This window comes from Macaca nemestrina, chromosome 5 (assembly GCF_043159975.1).
Source record: "Macaca nemestrina isolate mMacNem1 chromosome 5, mMacNem.hap1, whole genome shotgun sequence".
NCBI lineage: Eukaryota > Metazoa > Chordata > Mammalia > Primates > Cercopithecidae > Macaca > Macaca nemestrina.
In genome coordinates, this window is record NC_092129.1 from 177,977,688 (window position 1) to 177,998,644 (window position 20,957).

General features: G+C 37.8%; 1 protein-coding gene across 3 annotated transcripts in view; it reads left to right on the forward strand.

Moving 5' to 3' along the window:
- LOC105487365 (coagulation factor XIII A chain) overlaps positions 1-20,957 on the forward strand; it is a 154,622-nt gene that overhangs the window by 71,758 nt on the left and 61,907 nt on the right. For all 3 annotated transcript variants that reach the window (XM_011750816.3, XM_011750819.3, XM_011750818.3), the window contains 2 exons: positions 17,523-17,697; positions 20,172-20,310. In XM_011750816.3, coding sequence (XP_011749118.1) covers positions 17,523-17,697; positions 20,172-20,310 — 314 coding nt within the window. The remainder of the gene's footprint in view (positions 1-17,522; positions 17,698-20,171; positions 20,311-20,957) is intronic.

Sequence of the window (20,957 nt, forward strand, 5' to 3'; positions counted from 1 at the left end):
TAGTAAGAAAAAAGGTAATATTAATGAGAAAATTAGGAAGGTAGGAGGGGAGAAAAAAATGTCAGTATAGTTACATATTTTTAAATTTCAGTGTTTGTACTGCTGCCATCCTGGACTTTCCAGCTTCCCTTGAGATGTATGCACTTATTTTTAAACCTGGCCTTTTGCTAATATTGAACCACAATGCCATCATTAATCCCCATTAATACTTTGCTCTGACTATGCCTTTTGGGAACTAACTCATGACTAAACTTTTTTAACCAATCGATGTTCAATGTACTCTTTAGCATTATAAAAAAATCTTGAACTCCAGCTAGTAAATCAAACTGACCACAATTAGGAGTAGGTCCTGGATTTTTCTAGGACCCAGTACAAGACCTTTGAGATGAAATGGACTTTAGTGCTCCTGATCCTCATGCATCTGTGATCCTACAGATAAACAGAAAATAAAGTTATTTTCCCTTTGTCCATCTTTTCCTTCCCTTCTTTTTGTCCCAGTATTTAGAAAGATTTTTTTTCTTTCCATGCATGAAAAAGACAGTAATGGCATAACTCTGATATGTTGCCAAACAACTCCACAGGGGTTTACAATAAAACCATGTTTTATTCATTTTCTTTCCAGTGTTTATTTGGTCATCTTATGGGAAGCCTCACATTGAGCAAACCTCTTCATGCAACAAACCTTAATTATAAACATTCAGATTACATTTAAAATTCACTTTGATTAGAAATTTCACATCTGAGTCATCCCAAATGAACTGTAAAGACAGAAATAAATACATAAAGTTTGTATTTATTTCTAAAGTTTATTCCTTGATCGTACAGACCAGTCACAATGTACTTTCATAACAGTTTTATTAAGAACAATTTTTAATTACAAAGCAATATCTAACTCATCCTTTGGTTTGTAAAGCAGCCAAAACTTCTTTTTTTTGGAATGAACGGTCATAGATACATCTAAGGACCCAGGTGCTCAATGGGCATGGTCCTTGGCCTTTGTAAATCACCAAGGAACTTTTTCACATTTATCCATATGGATCATATTTTTTGAAAAAGTTCATCTATCAAAACAAATCATGATTATGTAATAATGCCTTGTTACCCCATTCTTGTGTCAGATTTATGTAACTGCCAATGAGAACTTCTAATGGTGGTGGAGGTGGTAATTATCTCTACCAGATAATGAGTATGACCACACTGAATATGATTCGGGGTCACCTTTGTGGGGGTAAAGATAAAACTTCTGTCTGGTCTTTTATAAAAGTGACAACAGCATACCTGCATTACTAACCAGCAGATGCCTAGAGGTCAAAATTCCCTGGGTGGTGACCACTGCCAGATGTAGGTTCCATGATGGACTTGAGTCTCCCTCCAGAGCTTCTGAGTCTCCAACCCTATCAGCTTTTATTTAAAAGTGTTATTGTCTCTTTCTTTTAGTCATGTCTGGAATGAAATTCCTCAGTTTGGAACAGCAGAAAAAGGCAGAAGCCTCTGGTGTTCCTTGCAACCTTTCCAATTGCAACACATATTAATTAGTAGGAGCTCTCAGGGTGACAACTTTGGGAGAATCCACTGATTTGTATTAATGAAGAATGTTACTGAAGTCCAACAGAATAAAGTACCAAATTACCAACTCTAAAAAGATTTTTTTAAACCATTAAAGTTAAAGTCAAGGTATTTCTAAGAATGAAAGTCGTTTCTATGATCCTAAAATGACCCAGGGAATTCAATGATGAATGGGTGGTGCAGACTCACGGTCAACAATATATTCAAAGTAAACAATACCATAAGGTCACCTTATTCACCAGGGATTTTCATTTCTGTTTGTTGAAGATTTTTTAAAAATTGGCAAACATGTTGGAAGCCTGTGGGAAAATAGAATTTAGCAGAAAGTATCCTCATAGTCACTTTGGAGAAATCGCATAAACGCATTCCATAAATAACCAAAGTGCAAGTGGAGAGACTGAGGTATCGGGAAGTTAAGTAACTTTATCCAAGGTTGCTGATAGCACTGGGGGTGGGTCATGAGTTGCCTGGCCCCACTAATTCACACACAATGTTGTATTTCCCCTGGGTTAGTCCTCTGTCTGTCCTCTCTCCAGGTCACATGAGCTCCTTGGATACAGATATAATGCCTTGTCTGATTCAATCCTTCTCTTTCAGGTGGGGGCAGTGGGGGACAATGAACTGTTCAGACATTGTCTTTTTTCTCTTATGGTGAAAGCCAGCAATGTAATGAAGTTTTCATTTGTGGTCAAACAGCTAGTTTTCTCAATTATTAAGCTTACATTTCTTATGCCTCTTCACCCCATATTTTTGGAGAAAAACAGACATTTATTACAAGCCATCTCTTGAATGTGATAATCATGGGCAATCTAAATGTCTGCTTTCCCTGAATTGCTTCCTGGAATGAGGTTTCAATGCTGCAGCTATTTTGTAATCACATAGGCTATTTCTGAAGCACAGGGATGCTTTACAGCACTCCCTCCAAGCTGTGCGGTTGGTGCTGCTCTGGTCTCCTGGGGCCAGCATCCCCAGGATAGATGGATAGCAAAGGAACAAAGCCGGCTCAGCCCTTTAGGATATGCACAGCTTCATGCACCTTGGGTTCCCTTCATACCCTCTTTCTTTCTCCTCTCTCCTCCTGTGACATCCTTCTCTCTTTCCTCCTCCTGCTCTGCATTTTTCCCTCTCCCATATGTCCGTTCCTTTAATTCAGATATTAAGGTCTGTTCCATACCAGCTCTACACCATGCAGCAGTGGTATGGCAATGAAAAAAGCAGGCCACACTTAGAGACCTTGAAATCTCAGTTTCGTTCTCTCAGTCCACATTTGCTTATTTCTCTCATTATTGTCAATTAGTAAAATATGTTTTGGCCAAATGAGCATCCTCAGTTACTAAGAGAGACAAGGTTAATAATTTCCTGTGGTAATAGTTATCATGAAAAACGAGTCTAATTACCCACCCCTGTCAGAGCTTGGGTCATATATATACCAAAGGACATTCATATTATCGGTAGTTATATGCTTCATACTATTCATTAGTGTTAGTTGCAGGGTTTTTTTTAATCGAAGTAAAATTTATATACAGTAAAAAATCATGGATATTAAATGCACAATTCAGAGTTTTTATTGGGGTAATCACCACCCCAATCAAAATATAGACATTTCCATAAGCCCAGAAGTTTCCCTTGTGCTTCTTCCAGTCAACCCCCACCTCATTAGGTAGCTGCTATTCTGATTTCTTGCAATGGGTTACATTTGTCTATTCTTAAACTTCACATAAATGGATTCAGACAGTAGAAGCAGGACTGGCTTCTCTTACTTCATCAACTGCATGTGTTTTCAATGTTTTCCTTACCATTACTAAGAAGTGCTTTATTGTATTGTATATCACAATTTGTCTATCCATTCACCTATTGATGGATGTTTAAGATGTTTCCAATTTGAAGCTATTATGAATACAGTTACTATAAACATTATTGTACAAGTGTTTTTGTGTATGTGTTTTCATATATCTGGAGTAAATAGCTAAAGAGAGCATGCCTAGATCAGAAAGTATGTATATATTTAACTTTATAAGAATTGGCTAGTTTTTCAAAGCAGCTCTACTGTTACACATTCCTGCCAGCAATGTATGAGAGTTCCAGTTTCTCCACAGCTTCACCTATTCTTGATGTCTTGAACCTTTTTAATTTTAACCAATCAAATGGGCATATAGTGACATTTCATTACAGTTTTAATTTTCATTTCCCTGATGGCTAATGATGTGGAGCATCTTTTAATATATTTATTGGCCATATATATATATGTATATGCAGCCTGTTTTCAAGTCTACTGATTTTCTTATTGGGTCATTTGTACTTTTATTATTATAGTTGTTCTGTGTATATGCCTCTCGTTTGTCAGATATGTATAGAACGTATTTTCCCCAGACCATGGCTTGTAGTTATATTTTATAAATGGCGTATTTTAAGTAACAAAATTTGTTAAATTTTATAAAATCTAATTTTTTCATTGTTCTTTAATAGTCCTCCCCAGTAAATGTTCTTTTCACATGAAGACTTTCACATGAATCACTATTTGCCCATGTTTGCCACTATTTCTCCTATGTTTTATTTTTGAAGCTTTATAATTTGAACTTTTACATTTACATCTTGACTTATCTTTTGATGTTGTGTGAGGTAGGGATCATATCTTATTTTTTCCAGATTTATCCATTTGTTCCACCCGCATTTGTTGAAAAGACTGTTGGAAAGGCTTTCATTTGTTGCAAAGACTTTCTTTGTTGAAAAGACTGTCATTTTCTTCATTGAATTGCTTTGGTGACTTTGTCAGAAATCAAATGCCTACAGGAGTATGGATCTATTTCTAGACTCCCTTTTCTGTTTCATTAGTTTATATGTATGTCTTTACGACAATACCACACTGTCAAAACAGTATGGTGCCTTCCTTCCTTCTGTGAACATAAAGTCTGGTAAAAGAACACAGATAGTCTAACCAATGACACAATACAATGACACAATACAATGTGATAAATGGATAGTACTATGCAAAGAGTACTATGTGATCAAAGAGTAAGGACATCCAAATCAAAGTGATGAGTAAAGATTCCCAGAGTGAAACCAGCTGAGTTTTAAAGGATCAATAGGCCACCAGGTAAAGAAGAGGTTTGAGTGTGGATGGACATTCCAGGGAGAGAGAATAACATTTCCAGCAACAACAAGGCAGAAAACAGCTTGTTATTAAGCAAACCACTATGAAAAACCAAAGAGATGGTAGATGATTTTCCATTCTTTTGGACCAAGTATGTGACCCTGGCTGTTGTAAGTGCCGTGAAAGCCCAGAAAAAAAATCAAGGATGAGGAACCAGGCAAGGGAAGAAGTAGAATTGCTGCTACCCTATTTCTTTTTTCTTATTCATTTTCTGGGATGCCTGCCCATGGAATAACCTGAGTACTTGACCTTCAACTCATCTCCCTTCCTATCCTTACAACATAATTTGGCAAATGGCAGAGCAGGCACAAAAACAGATCTCTACGTTCCCAGAACCATGATCTTTTAAATTTTATTTTTTAGAACAATTTTTTTCAAATAGCAATTGAATCCAAATACGTAAAAGAGAAAAAGCAGAGGAACTATTACTAAAGAAAGGTGGTGACTGCAGCCTTGACTACCAACATTCAGTTCTCACCTGCCCCACCCCACAACACCAAAACTATTGAGATTATTTTGCAAAACCCTAGCATGTCATGAAGCACAATTTGACATCCACCACACCACTTCCACCTGTGATTAAGTCTGGTCACCACCAGACTGTAGCTGGGGACTTGTGGTTCACAAAACCTGGAAACTATTTTCTACAGGAAATAATTCTTCTCCTTGCCAAATTTAGCACTAGGCCTTTGATGTTAGTTCATGTTACCCAATATCAAAATTCATTTCCAATGGTCTTTGAGAAACTATTATGGACAAAATTAGGTATAAGACTATTTTCTAAAAGAGTTATAGAAATCCTAGCCTTTATGAGGACATAACTTTTAACAATGAAATTTAATGGAATATAATCAGTTTATAACAGAGAAAAGTCATTTCATCGTAGCCATATAAAATGTGCACAGAGGAGAAAAATACCCTTGCATATTTTTTTAAAAGCAGAAAGAAATAGTAACTATACAAAATTAAAGGTCTGTGCTATAGGAAATTTAAGAATCAAGAAATGTCACATTTCTTTATTTTTCAGTATCAAGTTAGAATCTGCTCATATTCCAATGACCAAAATTAGACAGAAGTCCAGTATGGGTCATGTTTTAAGGCTATTTCTATTCTTTGAATTATACAGGAGAAATAATTTTAAAATTATAAATAATATTATACTATAGATGCTGGTTTAATTTAAAAGTCTTCATCGATTTTCACAGCTTTATTGAAATATAGTTGACAATAAAATGTGCGTACTTAATGTACAATTGGATAATGTTGACATGTATATGTACCCATGAAACGAACATTAAAATCAAAATAATGAATATATCCATTGCTCCCAGAAGTTTCCTTATTGTAATTTCTTCCTTAAACCACTCCCAGATTTGTGTACCACCCCGCATCACTGCTCAGCCTTCTGTCATTATATATTGATTTGTGTTTTCCAGACTTTAACACAAATATAATCAGGCAGTTTGTACTCTTTGTGAGGCTTCTTTTATGCTTCCTTCCTGTATTCTGAGCTTCATCCATGCTGTTTTTTTTGTTTCAGTAGTTCATTCCTCTTTATTGCTGAGTAGCAGTGTTTCATTGTATGGAGGAGTCACTATTTGCCCATGTATTTACTTGTGGATGGACATTTGGGCCAATTTCAGTTTTTGCCTCTTACAAATAAAGCCAGAAACTTTAGCTTGGAAGACTTTCGTAAAAGTCTTTGTTTAGACGTAAGCTTTCATTTCTCTTAGGTGAATACCTAGGAGTGAGGTGGCCGGGTCATAAGCTAAACATAGGTTTAATTTTTAAGAAACTACCAAACTGTTCCCTAAAGTGGATGGGCATTTTACATCCCCACCAGCAGCATATGAGAGTCTCAAGTGTTCCATATCCTCCCTGACACTTGGTATGATCAGTCTTTTTAATCTTAGACTTTTAAACAGATGTCCAGTGTTACCTTGCTGTGGTTTTGATTTGCATTTCCTTAATGGCTGATGATACTGAGCATCTTTTGTTGTGATTGGCCACCCATGTATTTTCTTTGATGGAATATCTGTTCAAATATTTTTCTCTTGTTTTAAGGTTGTGTTTGTTTTCTTACTATTGAGTTTCAAGTGTTCTTTACATATTCTGGATACAAGTTTTTTTTATCAGATAAAGGATTTACAAATATTTTCTTTCATTCTAGTTTTATTTTTTCGTTCTCTTCACAGGGCCTTTCAAAGAGCAAAAGTTCTTAATTTTTATGAAGTCTGATTTATAAATTTTTTTATGGATTGTGCTTTTCATATTTTATCTAAGTAACTTGCCTAACCTAAGATCACACAATTTTCTCCTTTGCTTCCTTTTAGAAGTTTTATAACTCTAGGTTTCATATTTAGGTCTAAGGTTCATTTTGAGTTAATTTTTACATATGGTGCAAGGTATGAATCAAAGCTCATATTTTTGTATATGAATATCCAGTTGATGCCACCCCATTTGTTGAAATGATTATCCTTTATCCATAAAATTTCCTTTGCAACTTTATCACAAATTAGTTAACTGTATTTGTGTGAGTCTATTTCTGTGTTCTCTATTGTGTTCCATTGATTTGTCTGTATTTATACCAAATGGTGTCATGCTACTTAATTTAAAAGTACTACATATAATTATACCCAAATTCTATTTAATTTTGTTTTATTAAATTTTACTTTAATAGGAAAGAAACTAAACTGCAACAGAAGAAATTGTTAAACTTCAAATAAATACTTCTTCACTACAAGAGATATCATTTCTTAACAGGTCTCCCTAAGGTTATTAAAAATTATGAAAACCATTAAAAGAATAAAGTAATTATGTACTTTTAAATTATACTTTAATGTTAGATGGTATCAATTAACTGAGACAGCAACACACTAAAACATTACCATTTTCACTCTTCCTCTCCTCTTTCTCCTATCCTTTTTCTTAGGATGGTTATTGTTTTTATATTATCAAGTTTTAAAATTCATCTGTAACTGTAAATCCCATAGATGCTTAACTTATGTAGATTGTTCTCACCACTGAATCTGTTATCACAGAGTCTGTGTTCCTGGGTTCTTTGTTTGACTCAGTCCCTAATTATTTTGGTATCACTTTTCAGGTATTACTAGTTTGGTTATGATAGGTACTGTATTCCCTGAAGTACATCATGTTTGAAAATGTGTGTAAAAGGAGTTGAACACTTGATTTGATTCTCCACTTGGTCACTGTTGGTGTATAGAAGAGCTAATGATTTGTGTACATTAATCCTGTGTCCGGAAACTTTGCTGAATTCTTTTATCAGTTCTAGGAGCTTTCTTGAGGAGTCCTTGGGGTTTTCAAGGTAAACAATCATATCATCAGCAAACAGTGACAGTTTGACTTCCTCTTTACCTATTTGGATGCCCTTTATTTCTTTCTCTTATCTTATTGCTCTGGCTAGGACTTCCAATACTATGTTGAAGAAGAGTGGTGAGAGTGGGACTCCTTGTCTTGTTCCAGTTCTCAGAGGAAATGCTTTCAACATTTCCTCATTCAGTATTATGTTGGCTGTGGGTTTGTCATAGATGGCTTTTATTATATTAAGATATGTCTCTTGCATGCTGATTTTGCTGAGAGTTTTAATCATAAAGCAATGTCAGATTTTGTTGAATGCTTTTTCTGAATCTATTGAGACGATCATGTGATTTTTGTTTTTAATTCTGTTTATGTGGTATATCACATTTATTGACTTGCGTATGTTAAACCATGTCCACATCCCTGGTATGAAACCCACTTGATCATGGTGGATTATCTTTTTGATATGTTGTTGGATTCAGTTAGCTAGTATTTTGTTAAAGATTTTAGTATCTGTGTTCATCAAGGATATTGGTCTGTAGTTTTCTTTTTTGGTTATGTCCTTTCCTGGTTTTTGTATTAGGGTGATGCTGGCTTCATAGAATGAATTTGGGAGGATTCCTTCTTTCTCTATCTTGTGGAATAGTGTCAAAAGAATTGGTACCAATTCTTCCTTGAATGTCTGGTAGAATTCTACTGTGAATCCATCTGTTCCTGGACATTTTTTTGTTGATAAGTTTTTAATTACCATTTCAATCTCGCTGCTTGTTGTTGGTCTATTTAGGATATATCATTCTTCCTGACTTAAGCTAGGAGGGTTGCATTTTTCCAGGAATTTATCCATCTCTTCTAGATTTTATAGTTTATATGTGTTAAGGTGTTCATAGTAGCCTTTAATGACCTTTTATATTTCAGTGGTGTCAGTTGTAATATCTCCTATTTCGTTTCTTAGTGAGGTTATTTGGATTTTCTCTCTCCTTTTCTTGGTTAATTTTGCTAATGATCTGTCAATTTTATTTATCTTTTCAGATAACCAGCTTTTTGTTTCATTTATCTTTTGTATTTTTGTTTGTTTATTTGTTTCAATTTTGTTTAGTTCTGCTCTGATCTTGGTTATTTCTTTTCTTCTGCTGTGTTAGGGTTTGGTTTGTTCTTATTTCTCTAGTTCCTTGAGGTGTAACCTTAGAATGTCAGTTTGTGCTCTTTCGGTCTTTTTTATGTAGGCCTTTAGGGCTATGAACTTTCCTCTTAGCACTGCCTTTGTTATATCCCAAAGGCTTTGATAGGTTGTGTCATTATTGTCATTCAGTTCAAAGAATTTTTTAATTTTCATCTTGATTTTGTTTTTGACCCAGTGCTCATTCAGGAGCAGGTTACTTAATTTCCATGTATTTGCATGGTTTTGAAGGTTTCTTTTAGAGTTGATTTCCAGTTTTATTTTACTGTGGTCTGAGAGAGTGCTTGATGTAATTCCAATTTTCTTACATTTATTGAGGCTCATTTTATGGTTTATCATATGGTATATCTTGGAGAAAGTTTTATGCACTGTTGATTAGAATGTGTATTCTGTGGCTGTTAGATGAAATGCTCTGTATATATCTGTTAAGTCCATTTGTTCCAAGGTATAGTTTAAATTCATTGTTTCTTTGTTGACTTTCTGTCTTGATGACCTGTCTAGTGCTGTCAGTGGAGTATTGAAGTCCCCCACTACTATTGTGTTACTGTCTGTCTCATTTCTTAGGTCTATTAGTTACTGTTTTATAAATTTGGGAACTTCGGTGTTCAGTGCACATTTGTTTAGGATTGTAATATTTTCCTGTTGGACAAGGCCTTTTACCAGTAAATAATGTCCCTCTTTGTCTCTTTTAACTGCTGTTGCTTTAAAGTTTGTTTTGTCTGATATAAGAATAGCTACCCCTGCTCACTTTTGGTGTCCATTTACATGAAATGCCTTTTTCCACCCCTTTAAGTTTATGTGAGTCCTTATGTGGTAGGTGAGTGTTCTGAAGGCAGCAGACGGTTGGCGAGTTCTTATCCATTCTTCAGTTCTGCATCTTTTAAATATAGCATTTAGGCCATTTACATTCAATGTTAGTATTGAAATATGAGGTACCATTGCATTCATCATGCTCTTTGTTGCCTGTGTACTTTGGTTTTTTGTTTTTGCTTTTTAACTTGTATTTTTGTTTAATAGGTCCTGTGTGATTTATGCTTTAAAGAAGTTATGTTTTGATGTGTTTCCAGGATTTGCTTCAAGATTTAGAGCTCCTTTTAGCAGTTCTTGTAGTGGTGGCTTGGTAATGGTGAATCATCTCAGCATCTGTTGGTGTGAAAAAGGCTATATCTTTCCTTCATAAATGATGCTTAGTTTCACTGGATACAAAATTCTTGGCTGATAATTGTGTTTGAAGAGGCTGAAGATAGGGTCCCAATCCCTTCTAGATTATAGGATTTCTGCTGAGAAATCTGCTGTTCATCTGCTAGGTTTTCTTTTATAGGTTACCTGATGCTTCTGTCTCACAGCTCTTAAGATTTTTCCTTTGACTTAACTTTAGATAACCTAATGACAATGTGTCTAGGCAAAGATCTTTTTGTGGTGAATTTCCTGGGTGTTGTTTGTGCTTCTTGTATTTGGATGTCTAGGTCTCTAGCCAGGCCAAGGAAGTATTCCTCAATTATTACCCCAAATACGTTTTCCAAGCTTTCAGAATTCTCTTCTTCCTCAGGAACACCGATTATTCTTAGGTTTGGTTGTTTAACATAATCCCAGACTTCTGGGAGACTTTGTTCATATTTTCTTATTCCTTTTTCTTTGTCTTTGTTGGACTGGGTTAATTCAAAGATCTTGTCTTTGAGCTCTGAATTTTTTTTCTTCTACTTGTTCAATTCTATTGCTGAGACTTTCCAGAGCATTTCACATTCCTAAACATTTGTCCAAAGTTTCCTGAATTTTTACTAGTTTTTTCTTTAAGCTATCTATTTCCTTGAATATTTCTCCCTTCACTTCTTATAAAATTTTTTGGATTTCCTTGCATTGGGCTTCACTTTTCTCTGGTCCCTCCCTGTTTAGCTTAATAACTAACCTCTTGAATTCTTTTACAGGTAAATCAGGAATTTCTTCTTTGTTTGGATCCATTGCTGGTGAACTAGTGTGATTTTTTGGGGGTATTGAAGAACCTTGTTTTGGCATATTACCAGGGTTGGTATTGTGGTTCCTTATCATTTGGGTAGGCTCTGTCAGAGGGAAGGTCTAGGGCTGAAGGCTGTTGTTCAGATTCTTTGGTCCCATGGGGTGTTCTCTTGATGTAGTACTCTCCCCCTTTTCCTATGGATATGGCTTCCTGTGAACCAAATTGCAGTGATTGTCTCTCTTCTGGGTCTACCCACCCAGTGAGTCTACCCAGCTCTGGAGTGGTACTGGGCATTGTCTGCACAGAATCCTGTGATGTGAGCCATCTATGGGTCTCTCAGCCATGGATACCAGCGCCTGTTCCAGTGGAGGTGGCAGGGGGATACAATGAACTCTGTTAGGGTTCTTAGCTTTGGTGGTTTCAGGCTCTATTTTTGTGCTGGTTGGCCCCCTGCCAGGAGGTGGTGCTTTCCAGAGAGCATCAGCTGTGGTGGTATGAGAAGGAACCAGTGGTGGGTAAGGGCCCAGAACTCTCAAGATTACATGCCCTTTGTTTTCCACTACCAGGGTAGGTAGGGAAGGACCATCAACTGGGGGCTGGCTAGGCATGTCTGAGCTCAGACTCTCCTTGGGCAGGTCTTGCTGCAGGTACTGTGGGGGACAGGGGTGAGATTTCCAGGTCACTGGAGCTGTGTACCTAAGAGGATTATGGCTGCTTCTGCTGAGTCACGCAGATTGTCAGGGAAGTTGGGGGAAGCTGGCAGTCACAGGAGTCACCCAGCTCCCATGCAAAGCAAAGGGCCAGTCTCACTCCCACTGTGCCTCTCCTCGACAGCCCTGAGTCCATTTCCAGGCAGAGGGCAAGATGGGCTTGAAAACCTGACCCAGTCTACCCATCTCCCAGCTGCAAAAGAAAAGGGCTTGGTTCTTCCACACCTGTGGAGTCTGCACGCCAGATTTGCACCCTCCCCCAAGTTCTGGCCAGGAGGCTTCTCACCCCATTCAAATTGCTACAAAGTTCAGCTAGAGACTTTCTTCTCCACGTGGAGTTTTACCCTCTGCTCCTCTGTCCACCCTTCTGATGGATCTCTGTGGTGCCAGGCAGGGATGGCCTGCTAGGGGACCCAGCAAACTCCCAGGGCCTTTCTGCTACTTCCTCCACCCCTGTATTTCCCTCAGCTCTCCAGGTTGACTCAGCTCCAGGGGAAGTCAGAAACTTCACCCACAAACAGACCTTCAGCTTCTCCAGTGGAGATTTGTGTTCGGGAGAGGAGGGTCTCCCTTTCCCACTTCCACAGTTGGGATACTCACAGTATTTGTGGGGGACGTCTCTCAGGTCCTGCGGGAGGAGTCTGCTTCCTTCAGAGAGTCTGTGGGTCCTCTCGGGATTGCTGGTTTGTTCTTGCAGTTGACCTGGAGCTGAAATTTACAGTGCAAGCCTCCACATGCTGCTCTGTCTGGAGGTGCAATCTAGTCCTGCCTCCCATCCACCATGATGGTCCAAATCCTTGGGTTCTCTATTTTAAGGACACCAATTATCCTAATGTTGTATTATCTTTGTTTTCCATAACTATGTAACTATTAGAATCTCTCTAAATAATTCATTACTTTGGTTTTTTATTGTATTTTCTTTGATTATCTCAAGTTTTCGTCTATGTCATTAATTTTTATTTTTAATAATATGTATTCTGTTTCTTGCAGTTTATAATTTATTATTAGTTCTGTAATGGTATGCTTTGATCCTTAATTTGTTGCCTTTGGTCTGTGATCTCCTAAAAGGTTGTGAGAAAATGACTTATGCTCCTTAATTTTGTTTTCTTCTATGTATATTTTTTCATGATAACTCCCTCTCTCTCTTTCTGTCTCTTCCTCTGCATGCAGTTTCCTTTCCCTTCATTTCGGTTCAAACTTGCATCACTCCTGTCTCTAGACGTTCTATTTGCTGTAATAAATGAAATTCTCTCTTCTCAATCTAAAATTAGTTTGATATCGCCTCTGAACTACAATTTGAGGCCAATGTACCACATTCTATCTAGTCTTCAGTACTCTGCAAGAGATTGGAGTGAGGAGTACAGTTTAAGAAGGTGAACAATCTTTGATAGCATGCTTAGGGTCTGCTCTTTCCCTTAAGATTCTCCTACATCTGTCATTCCAGAACCCACCCCCCTAACTGGAGGTATATCTCAGTTCCATTGGGGGATACTCTCAGCTTGTATTATTTCCCAATTGTGTTCCAGAATCTCTACCCCCTTTTAAGGTGGAGACCCTTTTTCACTCGTTTCTCCACAGCAGATGTTTCCACCATTCTGTTCAGAACAATTAAAAGATCAGCTATTTTTTTCTTTTTCTTTTTCTTTTTTTTTTTTTTTTTTTTTTGAGACAGGATCTCATTCTGTTGCCTAGACTGGAGTGCAGTGGTGCAGTCAGCTCACTGCAACCTCTTTCTTTCAGGTTCAAGCGATTCTCCTGCCTCTGCCTCCAGAGTAGCGGGGACTACAGGCATGTGCCACTATGCCCAGCTAGTTTTTGTCTTTTTTGTAGAGATGGGGTTTCACTATGTTGGCCAGGCTGGTCTTGAACTCCTGACCTCAAGTGATCCATCTGCCTCGTCCTCTCAAAGTGCTGGGATTACATGCCTGGCCAAAAAGATCAGCACTTTAATTATATGTATTACTTTCTAGATTTTGAAATATAAATTAGAAATCTCAGGTTTTTGGATAGGAGCTGAGCCATGTTGTCTCTCTGCTTCACTCTATGATCTTCATCTTTTCTTAGCACCATGTTTTGAAGTGTATTGCATTATATTATGCCACTGAGGTTGCTGACAACGACTTTTAGGGGTTTTTGAAAAGTTTTCCAATTTTGTAGGTAATATGGGAGGGCAATTTAGTGTAGCCTTAATGAAGTTGAATAATGCCTCCTGTACATAGTCCTGGACTTGTATTGTCTACTTGACCACTAGTGACCTAAGACCAAGACACTTTATTCTGCCACTGGTCAAACCCTGAGTTCATGAGAGGGTGTTCAAACAGCCAACTGTGGCATGATAAAGGACAAACACGTCCTCGAAGTGTCCTCCAAGCATATCTTGTTGTTTAGGAGGGAGATATTATTTTAACCCTTTACATCTGTCACCAAAAACTTACCTCTTTCAGGGCCTGAGCTCCCCAGAAATCAATGTTCTAATTAGAAAACAGTAGCTAATCTGCCCAAATGCTAATAAATGAGAGTAGTGATTTATCTAGCAACAGGAAACAGCTCAGCAGTAACAATTAAAAGGTCTGTAGAGGACAGAGCTTTTTTCCTTACTCTTCCCCTTAGCTGATTGAGTTCAGCCCTATGCTATAAATAGCCCTTGTAATTAATGGCTGTTTGAAAATCAGTTATCAGGACCACAGTTTAAGAGCCTTTACCTCTGAAATTCATAGAGCCTATTTTATGTCTCAGTGATAAGGGAATGATAATGTGAGTTCAAAGCTAAACCTACCTACCCACAAAGACCCAACCACGTGATAGCCTACCAAGACATTCTTCAATCTTCACGATAATGGATACAGATTTTTAAATAATCAATCCAACTGCAAGGAGAAGTACTGATCTTTAATATGGCCAGAATGTTTGGCTAAAGCCTGCTGCACCCTAGTAATTTCATGAATCTATAAGCTAAAGTCAAAATTTATATCAAAGGCGTGAGTTTGCAATTAGCTGAACAAGGTCTTTTAGAGACCCCCAAAGAGTTCATTTTTTTCCTACATTGAACAAATTAACAGTGTGGTTACTAAAGTTCTTCTTCACTTTAACCTGACTGGACACAGAGTTAAAGGGGGAAAATAGCATGTCTAAACCAAATTGAATAGTGATCTTCTAGACAACACTCCCCAGAAGGGACCGTCCTTGGGAAATGCCACTCAGTGCTAGAGTAAATCTCACATTTCAATGAAGGGTTTGTCATTCACAGTACAAGATGCTTGCACATCTTGAATGTTTTCTTCTAGTATTTTTTATTTCATTCATTATTGCCTACTAACATAATACCCATGCAGAGCTCCTAGCAGGTCCCAGAGCCTGCCATATTGTCTCATGACACTATGCATTTATTAAAACTGTTTCAGCTATATACGTGACCTTTTCTGGCCAGTTTGCATGTCACCTCCCTCTGTTAGGCCCCCAGCATCACCACCACCACCCTCCAACCTAACTGATAACTCCCTTCCTCAGGTTCCCACTCTACCTCTACATTTTTCTGTCTTAATATGAGTAATCTTTACTTCTACTTGATTGGTTTATTGTCCATCTCTCTCCAGGCAGAAGGTCTTATTCTTACTCAAATGTACATTTCCTATATGCTTGTTGACTATACAAGTGATTGGTGAACAACTGCTGAGCACCCAGTCTTTGCTAACCTTGGTAAAATTCAGAAAGATGAAGATTTTTTTCCTTTGCTCCCGATGAACTGATAAACCAGTGGGGAAGGCAGACTTCTCTACAACTAGACACACCAAGTCAAAAAGAGGGGTCTAGGCAGGTGATGAGGCTGAGTTGTTAGTTGGTGAGGCGGCAAACACAAAAAAGCTCACCATGTTTTAATGTCTCTTCTGTGATTTTCATAACCAAAACACACATGCTTCAATCATGTGTTTCACATTGCTTACTAATGTCTTTGCATTATAACTCAGACCTGCGCTTCTAAACTAATGTGCACACAAGTCACCCAGTGATCTTGTTAAAATGCAAATTCTTATTCAAGAGTTCTGGGAGGGGCCTGAGATTCTGCATTTCTAGCAAGCTCCCAAGGAATGCCAATATTGCTGATTCGTGAATGCCTCAACCAGCAAGGCTCCACACTATTGTAATGTCAATGTAAACATTGTTGAAATGGCACCAGTTTTTGGAAAAGCTCCTGGTCTCCCTACCTAGACTCTTCTGACTGTAATTAAACATGATCAACATTACCCCAAAAGAGGTAGATTCAGCAGTGCCCAGAAAAAAACTGGCAAGATGCCTTGAAACTGTTACCTCTTGGCCTTTGTTTTATTATCTAAACACAAAAGGTCTTTGCTCCTGCACTTTAGGTCTGCTGCTACAAGATGAGTGTAGTCTGAAGGTGTGGCAGGTTTTTTCCAGATATTCAAGATTGCCTTTCTCTGCTAAGGTCTCTTCCATATTTAAACCATAACATCCCAGGCTCTTTATGGAAATAGAAATACCTTCTAAGAAAACTCTAAAACTTTAATCAGTTTAAACAATCATAAAAATAATACTTAAGTGAATTTTACAAAGGAAACAAGAAGCTCTGGGCCAGGCATGGTGACTCATGCCTGTAATTCCAACTCTTTGGGAGGCTGAGGCAGAAGAATCACTTGAGCCCAGGAGTTCAAGACTAGCCTGGGCAGCATAGGGAGACCCTGGCTCTACCAAAAAAAAAAAAAATTAAATTAGCCGAGCATGCACTTGTAGTCCTAGCTACTCGGGTGACTGAAGTGGGAGGATCACTTGAGCCTGAGAGTTCGAGTCTACAGTGATCCATGATCGTGCCACTGCATTCCAGCCTGCGTTACAGATCGAGACCTTATGAAAAAGAAAGGGAAGAAAGGAAGGAAGGAAGGAAGGAAGGAAGGAAGGAAGGAAGGAAGGAAGGAAGGAAGGAAGGAAGGAAGGAAGGAAGGAAGGAAAGAAAGAAAGAAAGAAGAAAGAAAGAAAGAAAGAGAAAGAAAGAAAGAAAGAAAGAAAAAGAAAGAAAGAAAGAAAGAAAGAAAGAAAAAAAGAGAAAGAGAAAGGAGAAACAAAAACAAAAAATCCTCTGTAAGCATCCCATGGGAATCTATTTTCTTAACTCTTAATGATTCCATGACAACATCTGTTAACTTTTTCAATTCATTAGAATCTACTACTCAAAATGAAAGTCAAAATCCATTAAACCACTAATTTCTCATTTGTGAGTTTTGAATTCTCTTTCCAAGTGGACAAGATCCCTACTAGAGCTTTTATCTTTTGTAGGTCTTCTTCCTCTCTTCCCCACATCATTCTTGAGCACTATTCTAGCCCAAACCAAGTGTCCTGTGTATGTCTTCTTCCAATCAGGTAGCTGTCACACTCCTCCTATCTGCCATTCAACTTTGCCTTGCTATAATAGTATGCTATTTAACAGGCAATCTTGGTTATTTGGTCTCCTCTTGCACATTTAGTTTTTGCACCTTTTTTTCTGACAATGTAATGGTAAATTGAACAGAAGTGTACTCTTTTCACTGGGCACAACATGTAGAAGGCAATGGCAGCCATAGCTTGCGCCATGCATAGCCTGGAGTAGACAAACCTAAATGAACTTTCTTCCTTCTCACTTCTCATGGACTCATTTAGGTGAATGCCAAAGATGACGAAGGTGTCCTCGTTGGATCCTGGGACAATATCTATGCCTATGGTGTCCCCCCATCGGCCTGGACTGGAAGCGTTGACATTCTATTGGAATACCAGAGCTCTGAGAATCCAGTCCGATATGGCCAATGCTGGGTTTTTGCTGGTGTCTTTAACACATGTAAGTATCCAATTGAGTAATTTCTTTTTAATGTAAAGGAAACTTCACTTTAAGACATTTTATCGATAACCTAACAAAGAGACATTGCAGCCCCCGTTGGCACTATGGAATTTATGGGTGAGCATTCTGGGATGTAGTCAATGCATCATTAAATTGTAGTGGGCCAAATATGCTCATAGTTTCTCTTTGACTGCAGAATCTTTATAGAAAGAATGATAGACTATTTCCTGTGTAATCCATCACTTAACACCCGAAGAAATAGAGAGTTACAGTAAGAAAGTTGAGAAAAAAGCCATTTTCTTTTCAGTCACCACATTTTTACAAAACTAAAACAGTTAAAACTAAAATAATAAATAAGGAAAGATATATAGTGCTTGTTTGTCATTGAGAAGTTGTATAAATATGCATATTCATTTATTATTGAGAATTTTATAAATATATCTGCTTAATTTTAATCCCAGTTATGGAAGGTATTATAGCAGGTGGTCTCATATTCATTTTTACACATCTCAATGCCCCTGAGCAAATTAGAGATCAGAACATAATGAACAATCTTTCCCTCCCCAGTTTCCCTACTGGTTTTTAATCCACTCAACATCCAATCTGTAGAGGAAAGTATATGAGAACAGAATTATTCTCTTTAGCGTCATGCATCATTTTTCAAAGTGGCATTTGCCTCTCTAGACCCAGACACTATTACAATTAATTCAGTGAATATTTTTAAAAATACATTTATTTCAGTGTGTCTTCATCATTGGTAATGATTTTCATCCACAAGCCATTTCTACAGCCTTGGAGAAACATTAAGCTCAAGTTGGGGTGTCCCTTCTGCCTGCTCATTAATAATGTTTTACCCAGTTAACATTTTTTAAATCAAAAACAAAGGGAGGGGCTAGAGGCTGGAGGGAGGTCATTTTAAAAAATGATTACAAAACCTGCTTGTTTTAGCTCAAAGTCTCAACAGTCTAACACTTGGTGATCGAAGTTAAAGAAATAGTCGTGAGTTTTGTTTTGTTTTCCCATAGTATCAAACAGGATAACATTATTTTCTTAGCCATTTAAATATAACCCAGGGAAGAAGGAATATGTATTTCTTCGGAGCAATAAAAATCAAAAGTATAGTCCCCTAGAAGCATTGGTCTCTGAAGTTCCAGATAAAAGCCTGAACTTCATGGTAGGTTAAAGGTTGGAGGTCATCCCCTCCCTCGAGGCTCCCAAGTCAAGACAAGGTAAAAGATGCCCAACAGAAGCAACCACTCTTGTGAAATGATTTTAGGAAGACAGAAAGGACCCAAGCCCTCCGCATGCCTACAATTTCACTATGCCAGTGTAATTCCTTCAGGCTCACAACCAGATAAAATAGTGAACACCTTACATCCATTCATGTCTTTGGCATAAAAAGCAGGCTTTGTGTGGTAAATTAAGAAAAGGCAGAAACACACTGTGGGGAAGTCACAATGAGAGTAAACCTGAAGATGGAAACTGGGGGAAGGAGAAACTGGTGCCCTAAAGTCAAGCCTCACTTTCTTGAAATTATTGAGTAAGGCAGACTCTTGACCAAGTCGTGTCTGGGATAATGTGAATTAGTGTTCAGCCAGAAACAGAGTGAGAGTTGCAATCGTTTTATTGGTAAGACCCTGGGTGAATAGGGCTGAAAATCAAGAGAGGAAGATGGGAACAGGAGGCCTGTGGCAGCTGCCAATATTGTTTGGGGCATTAAGATCCCCTTTAAGGAGGGGAACCCTTGAATCTCTACCAGACTCCCAGTTTGGACTTCCAAGGTTGTTCTGTTGAAGGAGGTGGGTAGTCTTTGGTTAAAAATGCTAAACTATTCTGAAGGAGAAAATTAAAAGGCAAGCCAAGTCATTAATCTTAAAATTGTCAGCTGAATTATTTTCAATGAGCCCTGATGTCTGGCATCCTGGGATCCAGGGAGGGCATTTGGATTAAGTTTAATCAATAGGTACATATGGCAAGAAAAGTATCCGGGTAATTTATTATCTAACAATTAAAATGAATCTGTGGTGTCACCCTCCAATGCGTGTTACAAAAGTAAATTCTGGCCAAGAGAGCAAATTCCACCAAGGACCTGCTCTGTAAATTCCTAACTTCCTATTAGTGGGTTTTTGAAATTGTATTTTCAGGAACATTGTCCCATTCATGGGACTAAAATAATACTATGTTGATGATCATAGCTTAGAAACGAAACAATTAGAACCCTGTTGGGATTCTACTCTACTTGGCTTCATTTGACACCAGCTGCAATTCTGAAGGATCCAACAGCAAAATTGCTCTCTACTGCCCCCATGGGGTTGGATGACCACCCTTCTCCAGCATGCCACATTTGAGGATAACATGTCCAAAGGGCTTTTCATATTGGTCAGGAAGGAAGTCCCCTACAAGAACGCTTTTTTTCACTGTGTGTTTATTAAATTCTGGTGATGTGTTTGGCTGTGGTCTGTCCTTTCCTGTAGTTTTACGATGCCTTGGAATACCAGCAAGAATTGTTACCAATTATTTCTCAGCCCATGATAATGATGCCAATTTGCAAATGGACATCTTCCTGGAAGAAGATGGGAACGTGAATTCCAAACTCACCAAGGATTCAGTGTGGTGAGTTTGATTGACAATGGCATTGGTTGATGTCATATTATAGTAATGTTACACATTTACCACAAGATAGACTCAGTCTGATGTTTCTTTCTGTTCTGTTTTGAGGACCATTCAATAGCATAGGCAGAAAAGTCTGGTTGTCAAAGAATGTCTTAGCAAATGAATTAGAAATGTTACTGAAGAGACAGTTTGGGTTCCTAGTGATAAAAATCAATCATTCCTTATAACAGCAACCACCAGAAAAAAGGTCACAGTTTTAGCTGCTGCTTATGCCTATACTAGTTCCTCTCTACCTTGATATATTAATCTTACAATTAATAGCAGAAGTATTGGAGCCAAGCGTTCTCCGGGTCAGTGCCCTAGAAGTAATAGAGCTAACATTTATTAAGCACTTACTATGCATCAGTCTTTGTGCATGCATGATCTTATCCAATTCTTCTTAGTTTTATCAAGTGGATGTTATGAATATCCCCATTTACAAATGAGGAAACTGAGGCCCCAAAAGGCTTGCTCACAGTCATACATCTGGTGAGCTGGGAATAAACCCAAGTGCTTTTGACCATTAGCCAAAACCTTTTAAATAACTTCAGCATTATAGGATTTCCTTTTGAATGTAAAGATGAGATTCTCCTTGATTATATTGTCAC